Source organism: Takifugu flavidus, chromosome 12, assembly GCF_003711565.1.
Source record: "Takifugu flavidus isolate HTHZ2018 chromosome 12, ASM371156v2, whole genome shotgun sequence".
NCBI lineage: Eukaryota > Metazoa > Chordata > Actinopteri > Tetraodontiformes > Tetraodontidae > Takifugu > Takifugu flavidus.
In genome coordinates this window covers 6,724,371-6,746,557 of record NC_079531.1, presented here as the reverse complement: position 1 = coordinate 6,746,557, position 22,187 = coordinate 6,724,371, and the positions used below count along the sequence as shown (strand labels likewise).

Here is a 22,187-nt window from a genome sequence, read left to right as displayed (position 1 = left end):
TACTCTATGCCGCTGCGCTGAACTTTCAGTATTCAGCCAGTAGGTGGCAGAATTGGACTAAACTCAAAGTAAATTTCACATTCTCTAAACACACTCTCTCTCTCTCACACACACACTGAAAGTCCTCTCAAAGATAGAACTTTCAGTGACACAATGTATACTCAAGACACATACCCTAAGCCCAACCTTAACCTTAAACCCAAGTCTTAACCCTCAGAAAGCCCTTTGAGGTTTGTTTAGACCTGCCAAAATGCCCTTATTTTGCAGATAAGATGCTTAGTTTTGTTTGTTTAAACATGGTTACACGGCTTGTATTTAGCTTCACTGACCATTTAAACAGCTATGTGAACAACACATAACCGTTAAAACAAAGTTAAGTAGATGGATATGGCAAATATCCTAGTCTCCACCGTCAAATATTCAGTTTTTTCTTCTGGTTTTTACAACCCTGAAGAGACTGTAGATTATAATACTGTCACCATAAAAGAAACAGTAGAATATTTACATGATTAAAGGGATAAATTCTGAAGAATTGGCTGTGGCACCATCCTCATCCTCCCTCTAAATATAAACAACAGTAAATGGATAATTATTTATTAGCACACAATAATAAATCCCTGTTCATATGAATTAAAAAAAATGGTAAAGAAGGAATTTTAAAAATACAAGCAAAACTGTGCCACGGTTCTCCTTTTAATATTCATTTTCAGATTTACATTTTAAAACTGCATTGTCTTTACAGTATAATAAAGTCAAGAAAAAACAAATACAAATGCTTAATAAGTATTTTCTGACATCTATTACAAGGACAAATATGAACTAAAAAAGACACTGAGAAGGGGGGAGGGTATTCTCAAAAGGACAGTTCTGTACATACATATTCCTCTTTAAATGTCCCTCGGAGACCTCCACAAATAATCTAAAATTAAAATGGCAGATTTTCTGAAAATAAAAAGGCAGCATTTAAGTGCGAGGCCTGTTCTGTTTGGAGTTACAGTTCAGAGAAATGTGACATCCTGGATCAGGATGAGGGAATTTCTGGGACGGAGACGCATTCAGACCATTGCTAATTAAAAAGAAAACCCGAGAGGTTGGCGTGAAATGGCTGTTGATGAACAGTCACCGCTTCTACATCAGGTGACTCGACACTATGTCACGTCGTCCGAGAGGATATTGCTTTAAGAACACGTATCGCACCGTAAATTTACCCAGAGAACGACTCCTTTTAACTCATTATCCCTCCTCACGTTTGAAAACTTATCAAAAAAGCAGCAAATATGGAACATTTAGAGAAGTCGAGCAGAAATCTGTCTCACGCCGCTTATAGATTGATCTAAAGCTGTACATCATGTAACAATTCATCAAGCACATGTTAATGGCAAGAAATGATTTGATAACATCATGATTTGGGATTACAAAAAAATAAAATCTAAAGTTAGTGGTTACACACATTTTGAGATGAAGCCCATGCTTGTAAAAATATGGAACTTTTGCACCAGATTGAGACGAGCGTTAACTTGACACACGGCTAATACTCCGGGATTGACTGTACATAATTCTTTATTGGTGTTGAGGACTAACTCTGTTTATTTGCATAACAATCAAGCTTGCATTACGGTGTCTGAACGACATGACTGATGTGTGGATGTAGTTACAGTCAGTGTACAGCACGGTGTGACGTTTGATGCACCGGGGGGATGGGGGGGCATTTTCTACTTTCTCTGACCCAAACCCGCCGCTATCTAGTGCTCGCCGGCCTTGCCTTTGAATTTGACCACCATGACGGTGATGTTGTCGGGGCAACCGCGGTAGAAGGACTGGAGGACGATGCTCTTGGCGCCGAAATGCGGCTCGTCCAGGCGCTCCCTGATGTAGCGGACGGCCTCTTCGTTGCTGAAGGTGTCCCACAGCCCGTCCGACGCCAGGATCATGAACTGAGGCTGCAGCTTGTCCAGGTCAAAGGACATGATGTCGGGATCGGGGATGACCACGTTAAGGTTTTTCAGGGGGTAGTCGCCAAGAGAGCGTGACATGGCCAAGATGCCTTGGACTCGCCAGGAACCGTTGAAACTGATGAAGCCTCCTGAGCATTGAGACGGAATGTAAGATGAAGACATTCAATACAAACAGTAGATCAAAGACGCTGGTTTTCTGCTTTAGTGGTTCCCTTTTCCTGCTACCTTCCATACAATTCTAATCATAACACATTATGATGCTAGAAAAACTTGAGATTCGCATCATATCCTGTCACTGCAGCTGAGATTTCTCTTGCAACTCCAGCAGGGAATTGTGCCGGATAAGAGGAAGACTTCCATACTAGGTCAAGTTGCATTTATAGCTCCACTGAGCGAGGCCATAGCCATTTTAAAAAGATTCCGAGGTTAAGAGTTCATCCCTCTAAAATCCCATTATGTGCAACTCTTGATAATAAACCGAGAGTTTTTGAGGGTTTCGTTTTATTTTTCACTGAGGAAAACTGTTCCCCTCATTAATATGATAATGTATGCCCGAAGGTACTGAAAATCAGATAAAGCTAATCGGATAATCGGCTCTTCCCCAGGTTTCTATCAGGATTTCTACTGCAGACTTCAGTATCAGGATAATGAACCTGGTGACAGAAACTGTTTAAAAAAAAAAAAAAAAGTTTATGCCTGTTCTGTAGACTTGAGTCAAACACACGGTGTTTTTTTTTTTAATGGTCAAATCAAACAGGCGATTTCAGGATCGCTTTTACTTTTCAGTACTCAGAAAGACCACTAGGTGGCGATAGGGGGTTGCCGTGAGTGCGACCACCGCAGACTGACTCATCCATCAACCTGCAGCAGTGTGTGTGTGTGTGCAAGAATTGTGAGTTATTGTCAACTATGACTGCAAATACATCTTAAATACCGCAGTCCTTTGGCTGCTTTAGGCGCAGAGTGTTGTACCAACTGTTGAGGAAATCAGCAAGGCAGGAAATGGAGAAAAGTACGGCGGTCGGTTTTCTCACCGGCTTTCTTGATCCTCTTGCGTTCTTTCAGCTGGTAAGGTTTGTGGTCGTGTGATAAGGGAACAGCGTTGCCGTTTTTATCACAGAGGACGCCCCGCGAGTCTCCCACGTTGGCCACGGTCAGCTCCTTATCAGACAGGAGGGCCACCAGACAGGTAGTACCTGGAATAGATGGAGGAGAGACAGGGAGTGTGAGGGGCCCACTGGGTGGTGTTTGGAGCAGAAAAAAGGGCAGGAAAGTTGTAATATTTTAAATTCTTTGGTAAAAGTACTAAAACTTGTAATAAAACAGATTGCGATCACAGACTTAGTCTCTCCTCCTGTGCTCTCCGCCATCAAGCAAACCATCAAGCAGACTTTTTCCTTCTTGCGCTCTCAGAATCATTATAATTTTGTCTTCCTCTTTCCTCCCTTTGTTTTACCCCCCAGCGAGGGCTCCAAATCTGAGACCTATTGTGTGTGATCCAAATTCCTTTAGAGAAGGAACAAATCTGCTTGTTTAGCCATCTGTTCACACAGAGAGGAAGACGAAACTGTGGAGAGGGTGGACCGAAAAGGGAGGAGGACAGGGAAAGGAGAAGATGGGCAGACCACCAGGATACCGACACATGTGAAACGGTGACGTTACACAGAAAGAAATGGGAAGAGTCTTGTGAAAACTGTCCCAAAGCAAAGCAAGTTCCCCTGAAAGGATCCACCCTGCATGACCGCTTTGGATGAACAAAACGAGCAACTGGACCAAAATTAACATCCACAATGACAGACGACATCACAATTGACACTGCTTTGACTATAAATGTCTTCTTAAATCCAAGGAACTACACAAAACATATATATCGGAAGTGAGTCATTGTGTGCTATCCAACCCTCACTCCGTGCTGTCCGGCTAATTAGCCTCATCTCGTTCCCATGGCAATAGAGATAAGAAACGGAGGTGCATTACTGGCCCACCCATCTCCAATTACCCCAGCCACTGTCAGCTTGTGTTCAGTGTTCCCCATTAAAAACAGCAGCCAATGTTCACGCTAATTACTGACTGACGTTGCCCAGAAACATTCAGTCTCACAGCTTAGTTGCAGTTATTTTTTAAGAAAATCACTGCACTGATCTCTCTCCCAGTTTGGAGAGACGTTGCCCTTTGCTCCGACTAAATTTAGCAAAGCAAACCATAAACTTCTGCTCTTTCTTGAGCAGCTTCGCGTTCAGGTGGAAAATAAACTGTTTTCTGCTGGCTCACGGCGTCCTTCAGAGCTTTTCAACTCGCCGCCATTGGTCAACATGAACCATGCGATTGTTGCATAAAGAAGTGTGTGTGTGTGTGTGTGGGGGGGGAATTATTCATTTAATTGATCAACGCAAAATTAGACACCAACTGTTGTGGCATGGAAAACATCTGTTGGTTCCAGATACTTAAGCAGGAATAGTTTACAGCTAGACAAATATGGAGTTTGGCACAAAGGCAAAAAGCTTTGAAATCTTTTGTGTTAAAAAAACCCAAACAGGTTTAACAATATTCCAAGAGCTGCGATTACCCTTTGTCCCTCTACCTCTTGTGCAAAAACAAATTTGTTACAGGTATTAACACAATACAATGCAAAACCACTGAAACAACAGAACTGACAAAATGTTGCATCTGGCGGCGTTTCAGTGCCACGAGGACAGACTGTCACAGGCAGTTCTTAATAAATGTGGTGAAACGGGCACTCCAAGAATTGTGCGGCTGAACAATGTGGAGTCCAAAGGTGGAAAAACACCGGAAGGTTGGAGCACGCCCACGACCAAATGTGTGGCGTTGGGAAACATCAGTTAAAGGGAGTGGAGCATAAACCACAGTGACACACTTCAAAGAGGAAAAACTGGAATATTTCAAAGCACGACTGACACAAGCTGAGGCAGAAAGGCAAAAAAGGTCCAGGAGAACAAACTCAAATATCAATATGATCATTTTGAGTTTAGGAACACGTACTGAAAATGATTGTAGTGCAGTCTTTCCCTTCTTTCTCAGCTGTTTAACGGGTTAAAGGTAAAGTCATTTGACTCTTCAACATGCCAAACCACATCATTTAAAACAGGGAACTGAGATACTGTAGACAGGCTGCACAAGACACTGTGTAACTGGGTTTTCCTCTCTATATTTGCGTTCATATATTCCTCAAAAACCCCTCCAGTATCTTCAGATTGTCTGGCCTCTCCAGACTATTGACGCATGTTGGAAGTACTGCAAATAACATGTCAAAACAGAGCAGCACACCACAGCATGGAAGCTGTTAAAATAGCAGAGCTCAACCTCATTGCCATCCCATCAAAGTTTCATCTCACTTATCTTCCTTTTGTCCACTGATTAAGAGCAGTGAGATAAACACCGTATTGAATCTGATAGTGTTGTCATTAGGACGCCGTTATCCCGCGTCTTCCATCACTTCACTTAATTTAGAGTCCACGTGAGGGACCTGGAGTTCCGTAGGGATCAGGAGAGGAGATTTGTGCCGGTTGTTTTGAGACCAACACCAGTTTGGTAAGCTGGCGTTTCATCTGCAACCATGTAAACAAAGGCGGAGGAGAGGATGCCACAACAGAGGCTGCAGGGTCGAGAGGAGGCGGGGATGACTACACACAGCTGCAGCGTCGCCACCCTCTCTGTTCCGTGGTCATAACCAGCTCTCGTCCGAGGATCGGAAGCTCCGGCTCAAAAGCTCCCAATTTTTCTCTCCAGCAATCCAAGTATCATGTGACCCCATCATATGATCCTCTCGAAGGCTCCTTAATTCCTGTCAGCCCCTCTCCACCATGTATGCAAGTCACATGTTGCTCTATCTGATTATGAGCGGCTGGATCCTCTTTCCTGTACTCATTTTTCTCAACGTGATAATTTTGTGGATTCCATTAAATGGGAGACCCCTTGCGTTGAACAGAATAACTTCTGGTCCAGAGATGAATTTCTGAATGAAGAATCTCTCTTTTCTCCTTTCAGATAGCACCATGTTCTCTCCATCCCTCTGGTCACTGTACCCCTCTCTTTTGTGCGGCCTTCCCCAGCTCGCTCTCCTGCTTCCCTGTACACATCCTCGCCTCTGACCCCTCTCCCACATCTCCTCATCCATCACGCTCCCTCTGGTGTCACACCCCCACTTCCCTCCCCTCCTCCCTCAAGAGATAATTACAACTAGTCTTGTGAAGATGGGCTTGTATTCAAACAGCTGAATAAGCACGGCCCCGGGGCTGCTGACGGCCCCGGTTCGACAACTCTCTGGGAGAAACAGTGAAGACAGAAACAAATGGGTGCGACGCTGTAGAAGAGGAATATAAACAGTGCTGGTGCTGACCCGACATGTACCTAGCCATGAGGAACACTAATGGGTGAAACCTGTGAGCGGCCCAGGCTGTACATTATATTTGTCGCAGTTCCGGCACCAGGAATCAGCAGATCCTGATGCAGGTGGAGGGCACACCACCATTCCCCTGGTTCTAAGCCTCCACCTAATATGCCTGTTGAGACTGCCAGGGTCACTACCCACAATAACCTGGCTCTGAGGGTCATCGGAGCGTCCGCAGCCCTCCTCTGGACGCTCCCAGAGGAGTAAAAACTGGATTGTACCACTGTCAAACACACACGTACCTGCTTCGTTGTAGGAGGCAGAGAGCTTGTCCAGCATTTCTCTATCCACATTCAGGATCTGTTGCTCCAAGATGGAGGGATAAGAGAGGCCGCTCCGCTCCTTTCTATCAGCTTTCTCCCTGTCTTTCTCTCTATCTCGCTCCCTCTCCCGTTCGTAGATCAGCAGCTGCTGGCGTAGGGCCTCGGGCAGACGAGTCTTGGCAAAGTCAGCAGCAGCCTGGAAAAGCAGAGGCAGAAGCAGATAGTAATATGGATGCAGATAAAAATATAGGAGGCGTATCTGTAAAATAAATACCAATCTAAGGGCGCGACAGATTCAATTCTGACCGATAAGTCCCAGGAAACGAATCTAACATGACCAAAGTGTTCATGACGAGAGCAATAAGCAAACCAACAGCTTCCCAAAGCTTTCCGGCTCAAATTCCTCCCTCTTCTGTGTAGGATGTGGCAGCTTTTAAACTCAAAGCGTGGTTGCACCTTCATTAAGGTCACATAATTGAAACCCATGTCTGAACCCTATATCTCGATGCGGAGCGTCTAAATATAGCTCTCTCAGAACTATGGCGACCTATTTCCTCCTGCTCCTGCAAATAAACACAGAAACCATCTCAGCCACTCATCCCTCGCTGTAGCGTGTCATTGCCCTCATAGGTTTTCCATTTCCAGAAAAGCCTCTTCAGGATCTTTCTGGAAACATTGACACACCTCTGTTAATGGAAGAGGAAACTTTTATTCGGCTTACAAAATACCCGCAGCATCTTTTGGTTCAGCTTCCGTTCCTATATGTCCTCTCCCATATTGTCGAACAATGTGAAAGAGCGAGTGTCTCTGGATGAGGAAGACAATCCCATAACAATCCTACTTCTGGCAAACCCGAGCGCCGCAAAAGCAGCTTCCACGGCAGCTTTGAAGGTTGGGATAGCAGGGATGGAGAGAAATGGGAAAGACTTGGGGATCAAGAAGGAATGCCGGAAGAGCCCAAGGATGAACTGCGATTAATGAGATTTGTTGTAGCAGAAAGAAAGAGGAATCTGAAAAATAGTGTAGGGCTAGAGATTCTATTTAATGGTACTCAGTTGTGTGTTCAATCTACAGGCTGGTATTTATTTAATTCCCTCCAGTTTCACAACCAGCCAAATCCTCTGCAATGATTTCTCTTGAACCGGGAGACTGTTAGCGAGTCTAAAAATAACATTCCGATGCTGATGACAACCTAGGCGGGAGAAATCCGCAATAACAGCAGGTAGAACATCAGAATGAGCTGGAACTGCTAAATTGGAAGATAATTACCTGTTGAACTATTGTTATCCAACCCATACTGTTAATCCTTTTACACAAAGACAGCATTCACTTATCTATATATTATTCTGTTTGGGTCTCCTGAATACCCGAGTTCACTTAAACAACACAGACACGTACATCATTGACTAAAACTCTCCCCCTGGATTCTGCTCCACTCAGGGGCAACAGTCCAGCAGAAAAGAGTCAGACTTTATAACGCGATCATTTTTCAGGAAAGAAAATCAGTAAAGTCATCTCAACCTTCATTCAGAACAATTCCCCCCCACTGTTGCTCTGACAGATCAGGAGGGGAGAGAAAAGAGAAGGGCATTCAAATTATTAATGGCCATCACTCCAGTACTTTATTAATGAAGGAAAAGATGAAAAAAGATCCTCTTCAGTATAAAACAGAGTGTGAATAAATGACAGATAAAAGCTTCAAAGCAATGAAAAACAGCGAGAAGAGAATGTTATTTAACCACAAGCCAGTGCACATGCATGAAGCCTTATGCACCATCAATAAAACACTGCTTGCATCTTTTCCGTCCCACAGCACGAGCAGATGCAACTTTACACATTTTCTTCATGGTGCAACACACAATTTCTGCTAAAACTTCAGCACAAGTGACTTGAACACTTGACTTATTAGCATCATTAGCTGTGTGTGAGGACCTATGTGCTTTAGCTAGCGCTGGTATATTTGATTGTAAATGTTAATGAATATGTGTCATGCTTATTTAAAATACATATAAGAAGAAACCCCAGAAAAGAAGGAATATTTGAACGTTTTCGAGCAGTATTATATACCAGAGGGGGTCGGGCTAGAGGCCCGGTTAAACCTGCAGGAAAACTGGTTAAATGGTAATATCTTGGATTAAATGGTCAAAAGAATTAACAGTGCCAAGCAGGAACAGGTGAGTTGTTTTAAAGCTGAGAGGTAGAGGTCCCAACTCTACTGAATGCTGATTTCTGGAAGGTTCCTGTGCTGAATGATTACTTGTAGATCAGCTGAAATTCTCTTTGGGTCTCCTTGATAAATACTCTCTCGCACCCAAGCACAGCTTTTAACCAGCACAAATAACTCTCATTCCTACCCTTTCAAAATTACCCCTGAACCACATCAAATGTTGTTTATTTTTTTGTTTTTTTGAGAGCAGATGGGCTCTCAATGGCCGACCAGAACTTCAACACGCACGCCATCAGATTGGCACGCAAGCTACTCTTGACCTTATTTGGGTTTTTAAGTTTCACAGAAGCCAATGTCATGGTGTCAAAGTGTGCAAAATGACAGAAATTGAATATTTCTAGAGGCAAAGGAGGTATAATTAAGGCAAATCTGAAGCGGTAAGTGGAACAGAAGTAAAATTTGAATGGCAGGAAAGGCCTCAATGCCCTCACCCTTCATGTAATCTAAGCTACGCTGCTCTTTGCTACACACGCCAGCTTTTTTGTCGCTCTGCGGAAGGAATTAAGGTCTTATCCAGGTATGATAAGAACATATGGTAACCATTGTTACCGCTGCCAAAGAACCTGATTATCTGAACATCTGTTCCACTTCTGCTGACCTCTCGCGTGACTCCTGACTTGACGCAAAGAGCTTCCCTCAAGGAATCCCGCCACGAGACTAGGTTTGGTGGTAAAAGAGGGCAGGCGACCTTTGCAGAACCTCAGACCCAGACAGACGGATCTCGCTGTTAGCGGTGAAAAAGCAATTGCAGATGTGATTCATATTCCAGCAGAGTACAGACAGGAATCATCAGTCTGCTGCTTCGCTTCCAATACACACAACTCCGCCCATGTCCTTCCTGTGACAGGAGGCTCCATTAGAGGAGGTGAAAACTCATATTAACCCCGAACAGCGAAGGAGTCCATCTGATTGATCCACGGCTTAACCCTCGACAGTGTCAGCGTCTGTGGCCTGACCTAGACACCGACTCTGTGTAACAGACAGATGTTTAGTTCATAGAAGAGAGACTTTGCATTTCCCAGATTGTGTAAAGCCAGAACAGATTCAGGATCCCCCAAAATGATAGAATCAACTCAACGTTATTGATTTATACTGATTTCTGGGAATCCATGTAGAAAGTAGAGTGGCTGCTGCTCATACATCCCTAGCATAACAGGAAATAACATACTGGCTTTCATCTTGGACACACACACGCACACGCACACACACACACACACACACACACACACACACACACACACACACACACACACACAGAGTGTAAATGGGGCTCTCATGAGATGTAATCCCAGTCATTAAGCGCTGCAGCTCTGTAATTTCCTGTGAAATAATCTACGCTGGATGAAGGCAGCAGTTTTAAAATGGATGACTGCTCTGCTGTGTGCACGCGTGTGCAAGTGGCCATCATTATCACACGTGGTTTTAGGTTTGGGTTTTACCTGGAAACAAATCAGCAAGAGGAAAGGAAGGACTATTAATGCTCTTTCATAGACATGCTATATTCCACAGCCTGAACCCTAACCATCAAAACTCCTAACTCTAAACATAAGTCTTGAATCGATTGAAAGTATCTTTCATAAAGCGAGCCGCTTCTCTTCTGGCTTGATATCAAACAGTCTGTGATAGGTTTTCTCCAGAGCAGCATTTGGGCTGTGATGAGGGCTCGACGTGCCGGAACATGATGTTCCTGTGAAGGTGGTGTTTGCGTGTTGTGAATGTCAGAGCAGCCGTTGCTTTGACTGATTCCTCATCATCCACCTCTAGCGAGTCTATTATTATCAACAGCTACCAGCATCAGCCCACCTTCTGCTGCTGTAGGGAAACAAAGATAAGACTGGGTAAATATTACACATTCCGCACTTCTTTGGTATAAAAGAGGAAGACCAGTTCACACGTCTCCTCTTCCAAACAGAAAAACAGGCCGATCGTTCCGCAGGATGAGGAGATACGTGAAGGTGACACACAAAACATCACGCAGGCCTGCAAAATGACAAGAAACCTGTAATTTATGAACATATTAATGCTGTATAAAGGGACTAAAATAAAAGAAGAACAGCGAGAGGTATATCAAATATAGACACTTCCTGTCTCCGAGGGCTTGTTCTTTGCCATCCATTAGAATTCCACTTGTCCTTCAGACCTCAACACTTGACTCCACTCTATTTATACACGCTCCGAGTAGCATTCCTGTGTTTGGAGGGCACCCCTGGCATGCATCTGATCTCAATCTGGCTTTACAGGAAAATAAACCGCAGGGAAGTTTATTTATATGACAGTAATAAGCTGATCGGGAGTTTAGTCACACGTTGCACCAACAATTACCTGAGGCGCAGAAGCAAAGAGCTGGTTTGTACGAGTGGTAATATTCAAATTTATGCACTTCCGTCCCTTCTATCTCCAAAGAGACTATCAGAACTTAAGACAGGATCTTGCATATGCACAAAAATACATCCAAACCTTTAGCGAGTTAACAGGACAGATGTTGCAGTGCTCACATCACCTGCTATTTTTAGCATCTCCCCAGTGTTTCCCTCTGATATTCTGTAATAAATGATTACATATGATATGCTGATGCCACTGTTGTTATAACACTGCGGAGCGGCAAATCATTCCTTTAAAAAAAGAACACGTCTATTGATGATTTATTCATGATCACTGCAGAGTTTAGTCATCTATCCCTTAGACTCTAAGAGAACACTGCCTGACATTTAACACCTACTCTATATTGCTTTTTGTCAGTCTTCACCGCGGACGACTGTCAGCCTCTCCTCTCTTATTTTATTGTGTTGTCCTGCGTTGCACTCGCAGCGATGGAGAGCTGCGGAAACAAAAGTTCCGGCACACAAGTGTGAGGGTTGCCCTCAATCTTTTGAATGTGACGCAAAAAGAGTTTGGAAATGTCAGTTGGGCCTGTTTTTCTCTCTCTCTACACACATCTATGGCGCTCACACACACTAATGGAGTCCTGGAGAAGCATGTGTAAAGGTGATTTAAGTCAGTAAAATGTGCAGATAGATTTTCCGCCATCTGCACAAAGAGGTCAAAGGTCATCGCTTTTCCAGGCCACATATGTGTACCAACCCTTAGAACACTGGAAATGTTGCATCAGTCCAGGCATGCAGTTTAGAACCGTCACTGTTCAAGTTATAACAGAATTAATTCAGAAAGATGCTTCTAATAACCGTATTAAATTATTATAATATTAAAGTTAAATCGTCATTGTATATAGACGTATCACACGGATTATTTTTCAGGAGCTTGCACGCAGATGGACCCAGAGGAGCCGGTTATCAGTCCTTCCCTGCTTGATGAATTACTCCTGATACATTAATCCCACCTTATTATGCAGGATCACCGGGAGGGACGGCATCTCCGTTCCAGCCAGACTGATCCAGAAGGTTCCCTCTAACGTGTCAAGTTTACCACAGCCAGCCCCCAGTACCTCCAGCTTCTCCTAAAATCCTCCCTCCCTGCTGGATCTGAACGCTGGCTGGTTACGGCGACAGTTTCATTATTATGTGGGAAGGTGAATCGCGCATTTGTGGGACGCAGCAATTAAACTGTCAGCGGAGGAGAGACAAATCACGTGCATTTGTCATCTCCACAGACCAAATTTCTCTCCTATATCTTTATGGCCCATTGCTCCCTCGCTTTGTCTCCGTCTCTCCGTTACTCCCCCACGCGCGTGTGGGCTGGAGCCGTGCGTTCGCAGAGCTTCTCTGATCTGAAATATCAAGTTTCTTCCCTCTCCACTCGGCTGCAGGCGCACTGCAACGTCGACGCAGCCGAGCGTATCGACCTCTTGGCAAAACTTGTCCTTCCGTAATGCTCGTGTTGAAGTCCTCTTTCTCCTCTCAGGTGGACAAAGCGTCTCCCGTCAGTGACGGAAGCCCATGGGAGCAGAATGAGGGACATAAATATTGAATGCAAGTCCGAAGGCGGAGGAGATTCAGAAACTATCAATATTTATGCCTCAGGATACTGTAGGTATTTACTGAAAGACACAACAACAATGTTTGACAGGGAGGAAAAGGAAGTTTATACAGCTGCTTCAGTCTGGAATAAAAAGATGTTGTCCCGTACTGTGGTGCGCTAAATCATGCCATTTCATTTGTCAGCGGCCGCGTCTTTGTCTGTTCTGATGCACCTCGCCACTTTTGACATAAAGTGAACAAGGACGACGCGTCTAAACGTCCCTCCAGAGCAGAAAAATGGTGTTCTGAAGAGTACAGAAGCACCTCTAAATATTCCACTGGTGGTAAAAGCACCGACACCTGGCCGTTATTAAAATGCAGACTGAGATGTCAGGCGGTGACTTTTGAAAAAGAGCCCCCCCCCCGCCGCCGTATTGCAGCGGGCGCTGCCAAGTGGCACCATCCGGAGTGAAAAGCTTCCTGGACTCCTTTCATTCCTTCCTGTGTCTGTCCATTCACTGTCGCTCTCATCTCCATACAGCTGGCCTATCTGGCGTGAAATGACTGTAAACAGCACGCCGCCTGTAAAAAACCAACCTGACTCCACGGTTCGGATGCGTATGCAGCGACGGTTTCCTGACGGCATCTTGGGCGGCAGGCCTATAATTAGGCCCTCCGTAAATACAGAACGGTGATGTCTGATTTGTGCCGATCTGGTTTGGATGAGATGTGCGCATAAATTAATGGATTATCATTTCGCTAATGCCGCACTCTGCTCCAGTCCTTTTGATTACGCTTGTTTCTCTCCTCCTTGGCTGCTTTTTCCTCGCCTGTCGCCGTGGAGACAGATTTATGCGTATGAATTAAAACCCTGACAGGCCCCTCTCTGGCGCCGACTTAAAATAAACAAAACTAATGCAGGTACGGTAAGACTTTGTCAATACGTCAGCCCAGATTCTGTTTTATACTCTCATTATATCCCCATTGCTCAAAGGTGAAACCTCACACAGATCGATGAAACGCCTGTCTGTATTGTGACGTAAAGCAAATTAAGCAGATAAACATAAAGACTTTGATGAATAATATCAGCACCAGCCACTGAAGGCTGCTGCTGCAGCTTTTATTAATCCTAACGTAAACCAAGAGTTCTGCGTGTGTAGACGAGGAGTGACCAGATCGATCCGTGTGGATTTAAGCAGCTGATGACGCGGCGATGATGTGGTGGCATTAAGCTCAGTGTATTATAATAATATTAACTAGCCATTGCAGGCAGAACAACCCAACTTGCCCATCCTAGGCTACAATCCTGAACGGTGACTGGTAACACTGGTAGGACGGCCCGTGTTCTCCCGGGTACGCTTCCAGTCACGGGCTGACTAACCTAAACAAAGCCGTGACGACAGGCCGGCCCACAGCACAGCAAGACTTTCAGATTAAAATTGGCAATCGGCATTTATTTCAGTTGACCTTCCGGACATTTGCTGTCGCTCCCATATGAAGGAGGAGGGCAGCAGGTCCGAGCGGCAGCCAGGGGGTGCCAGGCCACAGCGGCGCCGCCGCGGCCTTGTTTCCACAATAGGTGAAATGGAGGCACAGCCACTATTTCAGATTTTATACTCCACGGGGTGCTTTTCAACAGGAGGACGAATGAGCGGAAGATCTTGTATGTGCGTCTCCTTCCACCATTGACCTTTCCCTTCAGCTCCATGGTTGTCGGGACTCACAGCGCCAGAACGTCTAACCCGATACTTTAGTTGCTCGACTTGTACCACTAATCATCTCTGACCTTTCAGGACTTTGCAGATTTGTTTCAGACGCTGGCGACTTATTACAGCTGATGATGTGTTCGAAGGACTGACAGGAAAAGCAAGAGTGTGTGCGCACCTGTGTGTGTGTGTCTGACATACAAATTTGCGCCTGTGTTGTAGCTAAAGTTGTGGACTCCCCTCAGGACTGGAGCCAGCAGACTGTTTAATATTTCAGCGCGGTGATAAATAAGTCAGACAGACTGCCGAGAGATAAGGTGACTGACTGAGGGTGAGGGGAGCGGGAGACACACAGGTGGGGGGAGAAGGAGGAAGTGGGTAAAGTGAGGTGAAGAGAGAGAGAGAAGGTACTGGAGCAAAAGGTCAAAGAAGACACGACGAAGGGGAATCGAGAAACACAGAAACGGGGCCTCACACCACTGTCAGGGAGAGATAAGTGACATATAAGCAGGTCCGCGCCACAATCAGGATCCAGGCTGAATGACTGTTTTATCCAAATGGAGAATGGTTTTGGGTTTCAAAGTCCCTGTTTCTCAAACGCCCGCTCCACTTTGACAATGCTCCTCCAAAGACGCGGCGTCAGAACGGCCGATTTCGATTCTGCCAGACAAAAGAGATCAGAGGGGGACCAGGAGGAGGAGGAGAAAGAGAGAGAGAGAGAGAGGGCTGGAGGCAGAGCGGAGGAGAGGGATGAGAAATGGGGGAGAGAAAACAGACGGCTACTGTAGTCGAAAAAGGTCAGGGAGCGGGAGCGAGGGAGGAGATTAAAAACAGAGGGGAAGGGGTGGAAAGTTATGCTCTTTCATGGAGGCCCCATGGAGCCGCTGCTTTCAGTTTGACACAGATGATCAAAAGGTGCTGCTGACATCTCACGTATGATCTATTTATTGCTAATATCTCGCGCAGTTAGGCTACATTTATCGCTCAGAGGCGACAGCTCCAAGTGTTGCTTCCTGCAACCTGTGGACACCACTTCTCAGCATCGACGCCAGATCTTCCTCTCTTTTCATCCCTCCAGCGCTGAAGTGAAGAATTCCACCACAAAACACTGTATAGTTAGCACATGAGATTAGTTCAGGAACCAGATATCTTATTATTATAAAAAAATCAAGCAGGTATTAAAAGTGTAATAGTCATGGTGGAAATTAAGGAGATTAATGGGGGTACAGTCCCAATCACCCTGATGGGATTAGTGTAAAACTAATCTTCCCTGCTGTCTCCTCAACTCGTTTTAGCCTCGACTTAGAGGCATTTCCAGAAATAAAGTAGGGCTCTTCGGAGTGCTGATCTGTTAGCATGAGCTCAGATCCGCGTAAGCTTCTTCCGCGCCGCCACACTAATCAATTACTGACCTCAGGTGCCACCAAGCTGCGCTGGAATAAGACTCATCATCATCAGCGTTCGCATCGCTGCAATCAAATCCACCCGATTGTTAAATTCTTAGGAACTGCTCGAGCACAGCGAGGGACTCGCTGGGAACCTGACGTCATTGCATCACCCTTCAAATTAAATAACAAATGGCTGGGAAAAAATCAAGGTGGCGGACAAAAAAAAGGCAACGGAGTTTCAATTCTCCGGAGACCATAATCAGCAGAGCATGGCAGAGATCCAGGGAGGCCCCTGGTATACAAACAATCACACATACCCACATTCTGCCCAAGAACACACACACATGAAAAGAGGAACAAAGAGGTGGTCTCCATGAATTAATAATCCAGAGTTAGATCAGCTGCATTCCTTGAGGTAACAGAGCTCAGGGGTTTTTCCACTAAAGGCTGGATCTGAAACTTGGTCAATTGAAACAATGTGCAAATACTTCAGCTGTCGTCCTCCTAGATCGCCTGGAAATCAGGACAGCGCACGTATGCAGGCGTGGATAGAGAGAGAGGACGCGAGGAAACGGAGCCGTGTGTGTATGTTTGCAATAGGCCTGCGCTCATTTCCCAGGATGCACCTGCCCCAACTGGAAGCCTAACTAAGAAAGCCACAGGTGCGAAGGCCGTCGAGAGCACAACGCCCAGTTTATCTGCGCACAATCGCGCCAATGTCAGCGGCTCCGAACAGCTGCGGGTCGCGTCCCGGCCAGCGCTCATCTGACGCCGCGTCAACTTTTTCAGCTGCTTGCAAATGGAAAAAATACTCAGAAGGTGCTTGCAGGAACAAGAAGTGACCTCCATCATGAAGACCCTCCCCGTCTGTTAAACAAAGCAGCTCAAATTCGGTCATGTGATCAGATTTAGAGGCCATTAACCAGGGAAACACGTGGAGCGGAGACCTCTTCCTGGTCCTCTGACCAATCCGGCCAGTTAACAACAAAACAAAATTAGTCTCGCAATTCATTTATGCTAGCGATGACAAATATTTGCTCATTTGTGGGGCCTCACAGTAAAAAGGCTCATTCATACGCAAAGCTGCCGTGTTTCTCTCCACTCCTGAATACCTGCCCTGACAGTTCCGATCCTGCGAGGAAGGAAAAAACCTCAGGCACAAATTACCAAAAAGGTCAGGAGACTTTTAGCGCTAGATCCGTGGCGCTCTGCCAGCTGAACGACGCTCGGATCTGTTTTATACTGTGACAACAAGAGAAAAGAGAAAAAGTTTCCACCATGACACGCGGCAATTGGATGTTTAACAATCCGTCCTTTGACTCGGTCGTATTTATTATTGCCTACGACCCGCGGAGGGAAAATTAGAGCATCCATAAATCCAGTTCCACACTCCAGGACGTCAACAGCGACAGCTTCTCTTTATCAGTCGCGTCATATTTGTATAATATAATAAACAATCCAGTCATAAAAACATCAAAAGCAGTCTTGAACCTGTCAAAGGCTGATTTGTTGACCAGTCAGGAGGAGCAGGAAAACAATGAGTGCACATATCATTTCAATTCATTTAGCTTTAGCATAAATTTGGAGTTTAGAGGTAATCTGTAGACCGGTGCGATGTATGTTCACCGGCACGTCTATGACCTTTATCTCGCCCTGCTTTTCCCTGCAGCATACAGTGGATATTTTAGAAATGTTCCTGCGAAAACAGCTGCTCGCCATGGCAACAAGCGAAGTGCGAGAGCCTTAAACCAAACAAGCACGGAAACTTAAAGTCTCCAGACATGAAGGGAAATTCAGATAGGATAAATCTGCTCCGGTCTCAGAAAGTGATTTCAGTTTAACTGCTGACCTTTGTGGATTCCTCAAATGCGCTTGTGACATAAACTGGCCCGACACATGGCACAAAGCAGGTGTCCTTTGTCTCTTTCAGCGTGAATTCATCCCTCGCTCAAGCGTGCACACTCGCGCACACACGGCCCTCCTCGGCCTTCACACCCTCTTTCTTCATCGGCGCTCTGAACCTTTAATGCCGACTGTGCAAATTAGTCACATGCTGACTTTCTTTCATGGAACAGAAGCTAACGTGGTGGTCCGCAAACGCTTCAACCCTAAATGGCGCTGTCCGCCACGCACCCAACGCTGGCCCGCAAAATAACTTACAACGCTTAAACCTTAAAAAGAAACCCTCCGCCTTCTCCGTGCACATCCAATTTAGAACAAGCAAATTCATTAATTGATAGTTCAGCCCAAAATTTAAATGTACTAGTTTTATTTAGACAACGAAGACGAAGCTTCTGAGTCCGTGCAGAAACATTTGGCGTCAAATAAATGCAGCTAATTTCTATATAACTGAACGTGGTGAGCGAGTGAGCCCGCAGGTAGAGGTCAAAGGTTACCGCCGATCACCTGAGCAGAATTTACATATTTTGTTTAATGAGGTAAAGGAATCAAAGGGGTTCTTTCCTCCAAGTCGCTCCCCCCGCCTCACAAACAAAACGCTGCTGCATGACAGAGGAATCAACACAAGCGCTGGGAGGATGTCAACACCGCGAAGAGCAGCAACACACACACGTTTGGGGGGACCGGGCTGACTGTTTTTCCCTCTGTAGTCACATATTTACAATAATTCTGCACCGCCTGAAGGAGGGAGGGAGGAGGAGAACAGGCCCAGCTCTCTGCACAAGGCAGACAGGGACAAACAGCTGATGATGATGTATAAGGAAGGAGAGCCCAGGGTCACCGCTTTCATGCCGTTTATCCCTATAAATCGGGAATAAAAATCAATCTCTTAAAAGCTAAAGTCTCCTCTGAGCCACCGTCTGTTCTGAGTCTGACCTCCGACGGCTAATTTTAATCTAAAATACTGACTTTTCCGACTTGGCGCCGGTGTTGTTGGAGTGGGGGAGAAAGGGAAACATTTCTGGATATTTCTCAGCAGTTTCACCGGCCCGGGAGCTGCATCGCTAATGAGAAAAGCCCCAAAATTCTCCCGTTTAATGCAAGACCGCAGGGTTAGTGAGGTGCGAGGGTAACGCCGGTGGAATGTATGCCAAGCGGGGTTTTTTTGGGTCCTGTGCGTGTGTTTTCAGGGTGTTAATCAGGGTTACACAAAGGATGTGGCACGGATCTCCATCTGTGACTGTAAAAGGGAGACGTGGTGTAATGTTGAGTTGTAGCGACGAGCCACAGAGTTAAAGCTAGATGTTCTGCTGCACAGCTCTAATGGGCTGTATGTTTTATCCCTGTCCATTCCTGACTCTAAACAGCATCAAGGACCTGCTGATGTAACAGTCTGGGTGCTAAATAGGTGTTGACACTCGTCCAACGATGCTTTAATGATGGGGAATGAGCTGAGCGGGCGTGTAAAGAAACCTAAGAAGGGCCGACACTCCGCTCAGGCGCTGGGTGTTGGTGATGGTGCCACACGGCATCCGTACGCCTATTTTCAATGTCCCATAGCTCTGAGGAAATCTGCCTTCACAGGAGAGGGAGCGGATTCTGCCACCTGGCATCCATCTCAAACACTCGGGAATGGAACTTCTTGGCTCCCACTCTTTCTTGAAAACAGATCAACCTCCTGTTTACTATTTATTTCACCAAGTCTCTTAAATATACGGATGGTAGCCACAGCAGGAGCCGCGGGACGGCCCGCCGGGCTTTTCTGGCTCCTTGGGAGGGAGAAGAAAACAATCCTATGACCAATTTTGGTCAAAGTGAGCACCTCCCTGTGCACCAGTTCTGGAATTTAATTTCCCACCAAAGTATGCCTTTAGCAGCCTATTTCTGGCACGTCATCCTTCAGCCTCCATCAGACCAAAACAGACAGGCCTCCTACAGCCCCGGTGGGATTCGACCCGGGCTGTTACAGAAAGTGATCAATCACTGAACCCAGTTTGTTGTGGTAAATATTTCAGGCGATCAATGAATATTTGAGCAGGTGAAAATCCCTCTAGCGCGCAGCAGCTACACACTGATGAGCGGCGGTAAAAGGCAGGAAAATAAAACACCTGTCGCTTCTTTTTACGTGCATCAGTGGGATCATTGCTGAGCCTTTGCTCTTTTCTCCCTTTCTTGTTGCCAGGCTGGGCTTTGCACCTTTTCGTCACTTGTTGAATGGCAGAGGTGCCACAGAGCCCAGATCCTTTGCTCGCCGTGGTGTCAGGGCCCGGTATTTTGCCTCCCTGTGTGGAGCCCGCTCCCGAGGGTTCCTCCCTCCTCTAATAATCATGTTAGAGCCACGGGTCTGGCACAGATTTTCTCCCATATTCTCAGAGGCAAAGCTGCGTATAATCTACATTATTGCCTTTCGGGGGCCAGAGCCGGGTGGTTATTTTTCTTCCCAAAATTAGTTTCAGAGGACCCACCACTGACAGACATGAACCTTTGTCATTTTGTGTCCACTTGGTTCAGTTTTTGGGGGGATTGAGTTAATTTGAACTTCAGCAAATTAAAGTCTGTTTCCTATAGCGAAGAGATCCAGAGTATTTCTATCCTCTGTTATCCCTATAACACTGAGAGACTTCCTTTTTAGGAAGATTCTAAATAATATGAGTAATACGGATATGAAAAGAATATCAGAAGTCGCTCATTTACATACCTACTTTGATTTTTTTTTTCCTGTTTGACTTTGTTTTGCAATACTTAATGCTAGTAAAGATTTGTTTCTAGACAGACTGGATATAGAACAAACATACACTTGAGCAGTTTTATATGCAGGACACTCTCAAAGTCTCCCAACCTGTGTCCCAGCAGCACAACTGGAGTCCCAGACAGTCCTTTACTGTTGGGAAAAGTAGGCCAGTAAACATCCGATTACCGACTGATCCGTCTTTACGCATCCACTTACCTCTCCTCCGTGGCCATCAAAGACCCCAAATATGGACGGGTGAGTCTTGTTGACGGTGTCGGCGAGCACCTCGAACCTGTCCTCCATGTGGTCTCGCCGGCCCTGGATCGAGTAAACGGCCACGTTGTGGGTCTTGAACTCCCAAGTCTTGGAGAACTCCGCGTCCAGGACGTCCAGCCCTCCGAAGCGCTCGTTCTGCATCATCTCGGCCACTTTCCCCTTGACCATTTTGACCGCGTCTCGGCTGGACTTCACGATGGTCTTCACTTCGTCCGTGTGGAAGAAGTAACTCCAGAGAGCCAGACTGATGCATAGCAGGAACAGGGTCTCCGGTCTGAGCAGAAAGTAACGCATGATCCGACCTAACAGAGATAGCAGGGTCATTGTATCCTCTATCATTTATTTAATTACACGCACGAGATCTCGGCAGGTTGGGGGTCGCTCGCACCCGCTACACACTTCAAACCATCGTCGTCTGGTCGTGGGAAGAGGCGCATTTAACCGTGCGTTTCACACTGGAGCGCAATAAAAAAACAGCTAGAATTAACAATCGGGCGACACCTCACGGCGCTGGGGCTCGCACAAGGAGTTGGCGCACGTATGCGCGTTCTTAACTCGGTGGTCCGTCAGCTCTCTAGCATGCAGCCCCGCAGTGAGCCACCGGCGGCGGTCCAGTGACCGTCCGATGCAGTCCGAGCAGCCGCGGGCAGAAAACGCACGCCTGCTGGTGTCAGTGCCGGTGCGTTGGCCTGAGCCGTGGGCTGAACCGATCCGGGCCGGCCTCTCTGCTGCTCCCAGGGTCTGAAAATAGCGGAGCGCGTCGGAACTCTCACATTCCCAGCTGCCACCAGCACCACACTGGCTGCCACTCCGCTGGTGCCTCAGCAAACACTGGTGCTGTGTTCACGGACAGCTCGTAATATTCCGCTACATGGGTGCGTGCAGGCGTGCGAATAAACCAGTGCTAATCAGATAATTAAACAAGATTAAAGTTGTATTTGATAATTACTCTTTGCTGAGAGTTGGGAAGTTTCATTCCTTTTTTGTGGACTGCTTTACATGATCGAGATTTACTATCGCTTATTAATATATAAAAACAATATTTATGATAGGTGATGTGATGTAAAAACCTATGCAAAGACTAACAACATAAAATTTCATGTAACGGGAATCATAATTCTCTGGCTATATATGAAGACTTTTAACCTGACTTTGCATTCGGTAAAACCATAAAAAATAAAATCAATTCAAACATGGCATGACAGAAAATCCCCTTATAATCCCCTTATATCATAACTAAATAACCATTACTCCCCCCCCCCCCCCCCCCAAATATAGCAAATAGATTGGACAAAGCATGTTCAATTAAACACTATGACACAAGTTAAAGCCAGGGTATGTATGTTGTGCGGTGTCTTCTGTCGGCTCTGAAAGTTTCTGTAGAGATGCCACATCCCATCTGTTCAGATACATTAATTGA

At 45.8% G+C, this 22,187-nt stretch overlaps 1 protein-coding gene across 2 annotated transcripts; it reads right to left on the bottom strand.

Moving 5' to 3' along the window:
* Positions 1 to 680: 680 nt before the first annotated feature.
* On the bottom strand, positions 681 to 21,599 carry ppm1lb (protein phosphatase, Mg2+/Mn2+ dependent, 1Lb). Of its 2 annotated transcripts, XM_057050434.1 has the most exons (5): positions 21,125 to 21,599; positions 20,708 to 21,041; positions 6,606 to 6,822; positions 2,990 to 3,151; positions 681 to 2,083 (listed from the first exon to the last, which is right to left on the bottom strand). In XM_057050434.1, the coding sequence occupies exons 1-5, from the start codon at positions 21,202 to 21,204 to the stop codon at positions 1,743 to 1,745; spliced, it is 1,134 nt and encodes a 377-aa protein (XP_056906414.1). In that variant the 5' UTR covers positions 21,205 to 21,599; the 3' UTR covers positions 681 to 1,742. The 2 variants fall into 2 exon arrangements, with proteins under 2 accessions (XP_056906414.1, XP_056906415.1); XM_057050435.1 differs by having other exon boundaries at positions 20,708 to 21,598.
* Between the last annotated feature and the right edge of the window lie 588 nt (positions 21,600 to 22,187).

Coding starts and splice junctions, on each gene's coding strand:
- ppm1lb (XM_057050434.1), bottom strand. CDS start 21,204: ATGCGCCTCTTCCCACGACCAGACGACGATGGTTTGAAGTGTGTAGCG. Junction 6,823..20,707: donor TTGATGGCCACGGAGGAGAG/GTAAGTGGATGC, acceptor CTGCTTTTCCAG/GCTGCTGCTGACTTTGCCAA. Junction 3,152..6,605: donor TGCCTCCTACAACGAAGCAG/GTACGTGTGTGT, acceptor CATCTATTCCAG/GTACTACCTGTCTGGTGGCC.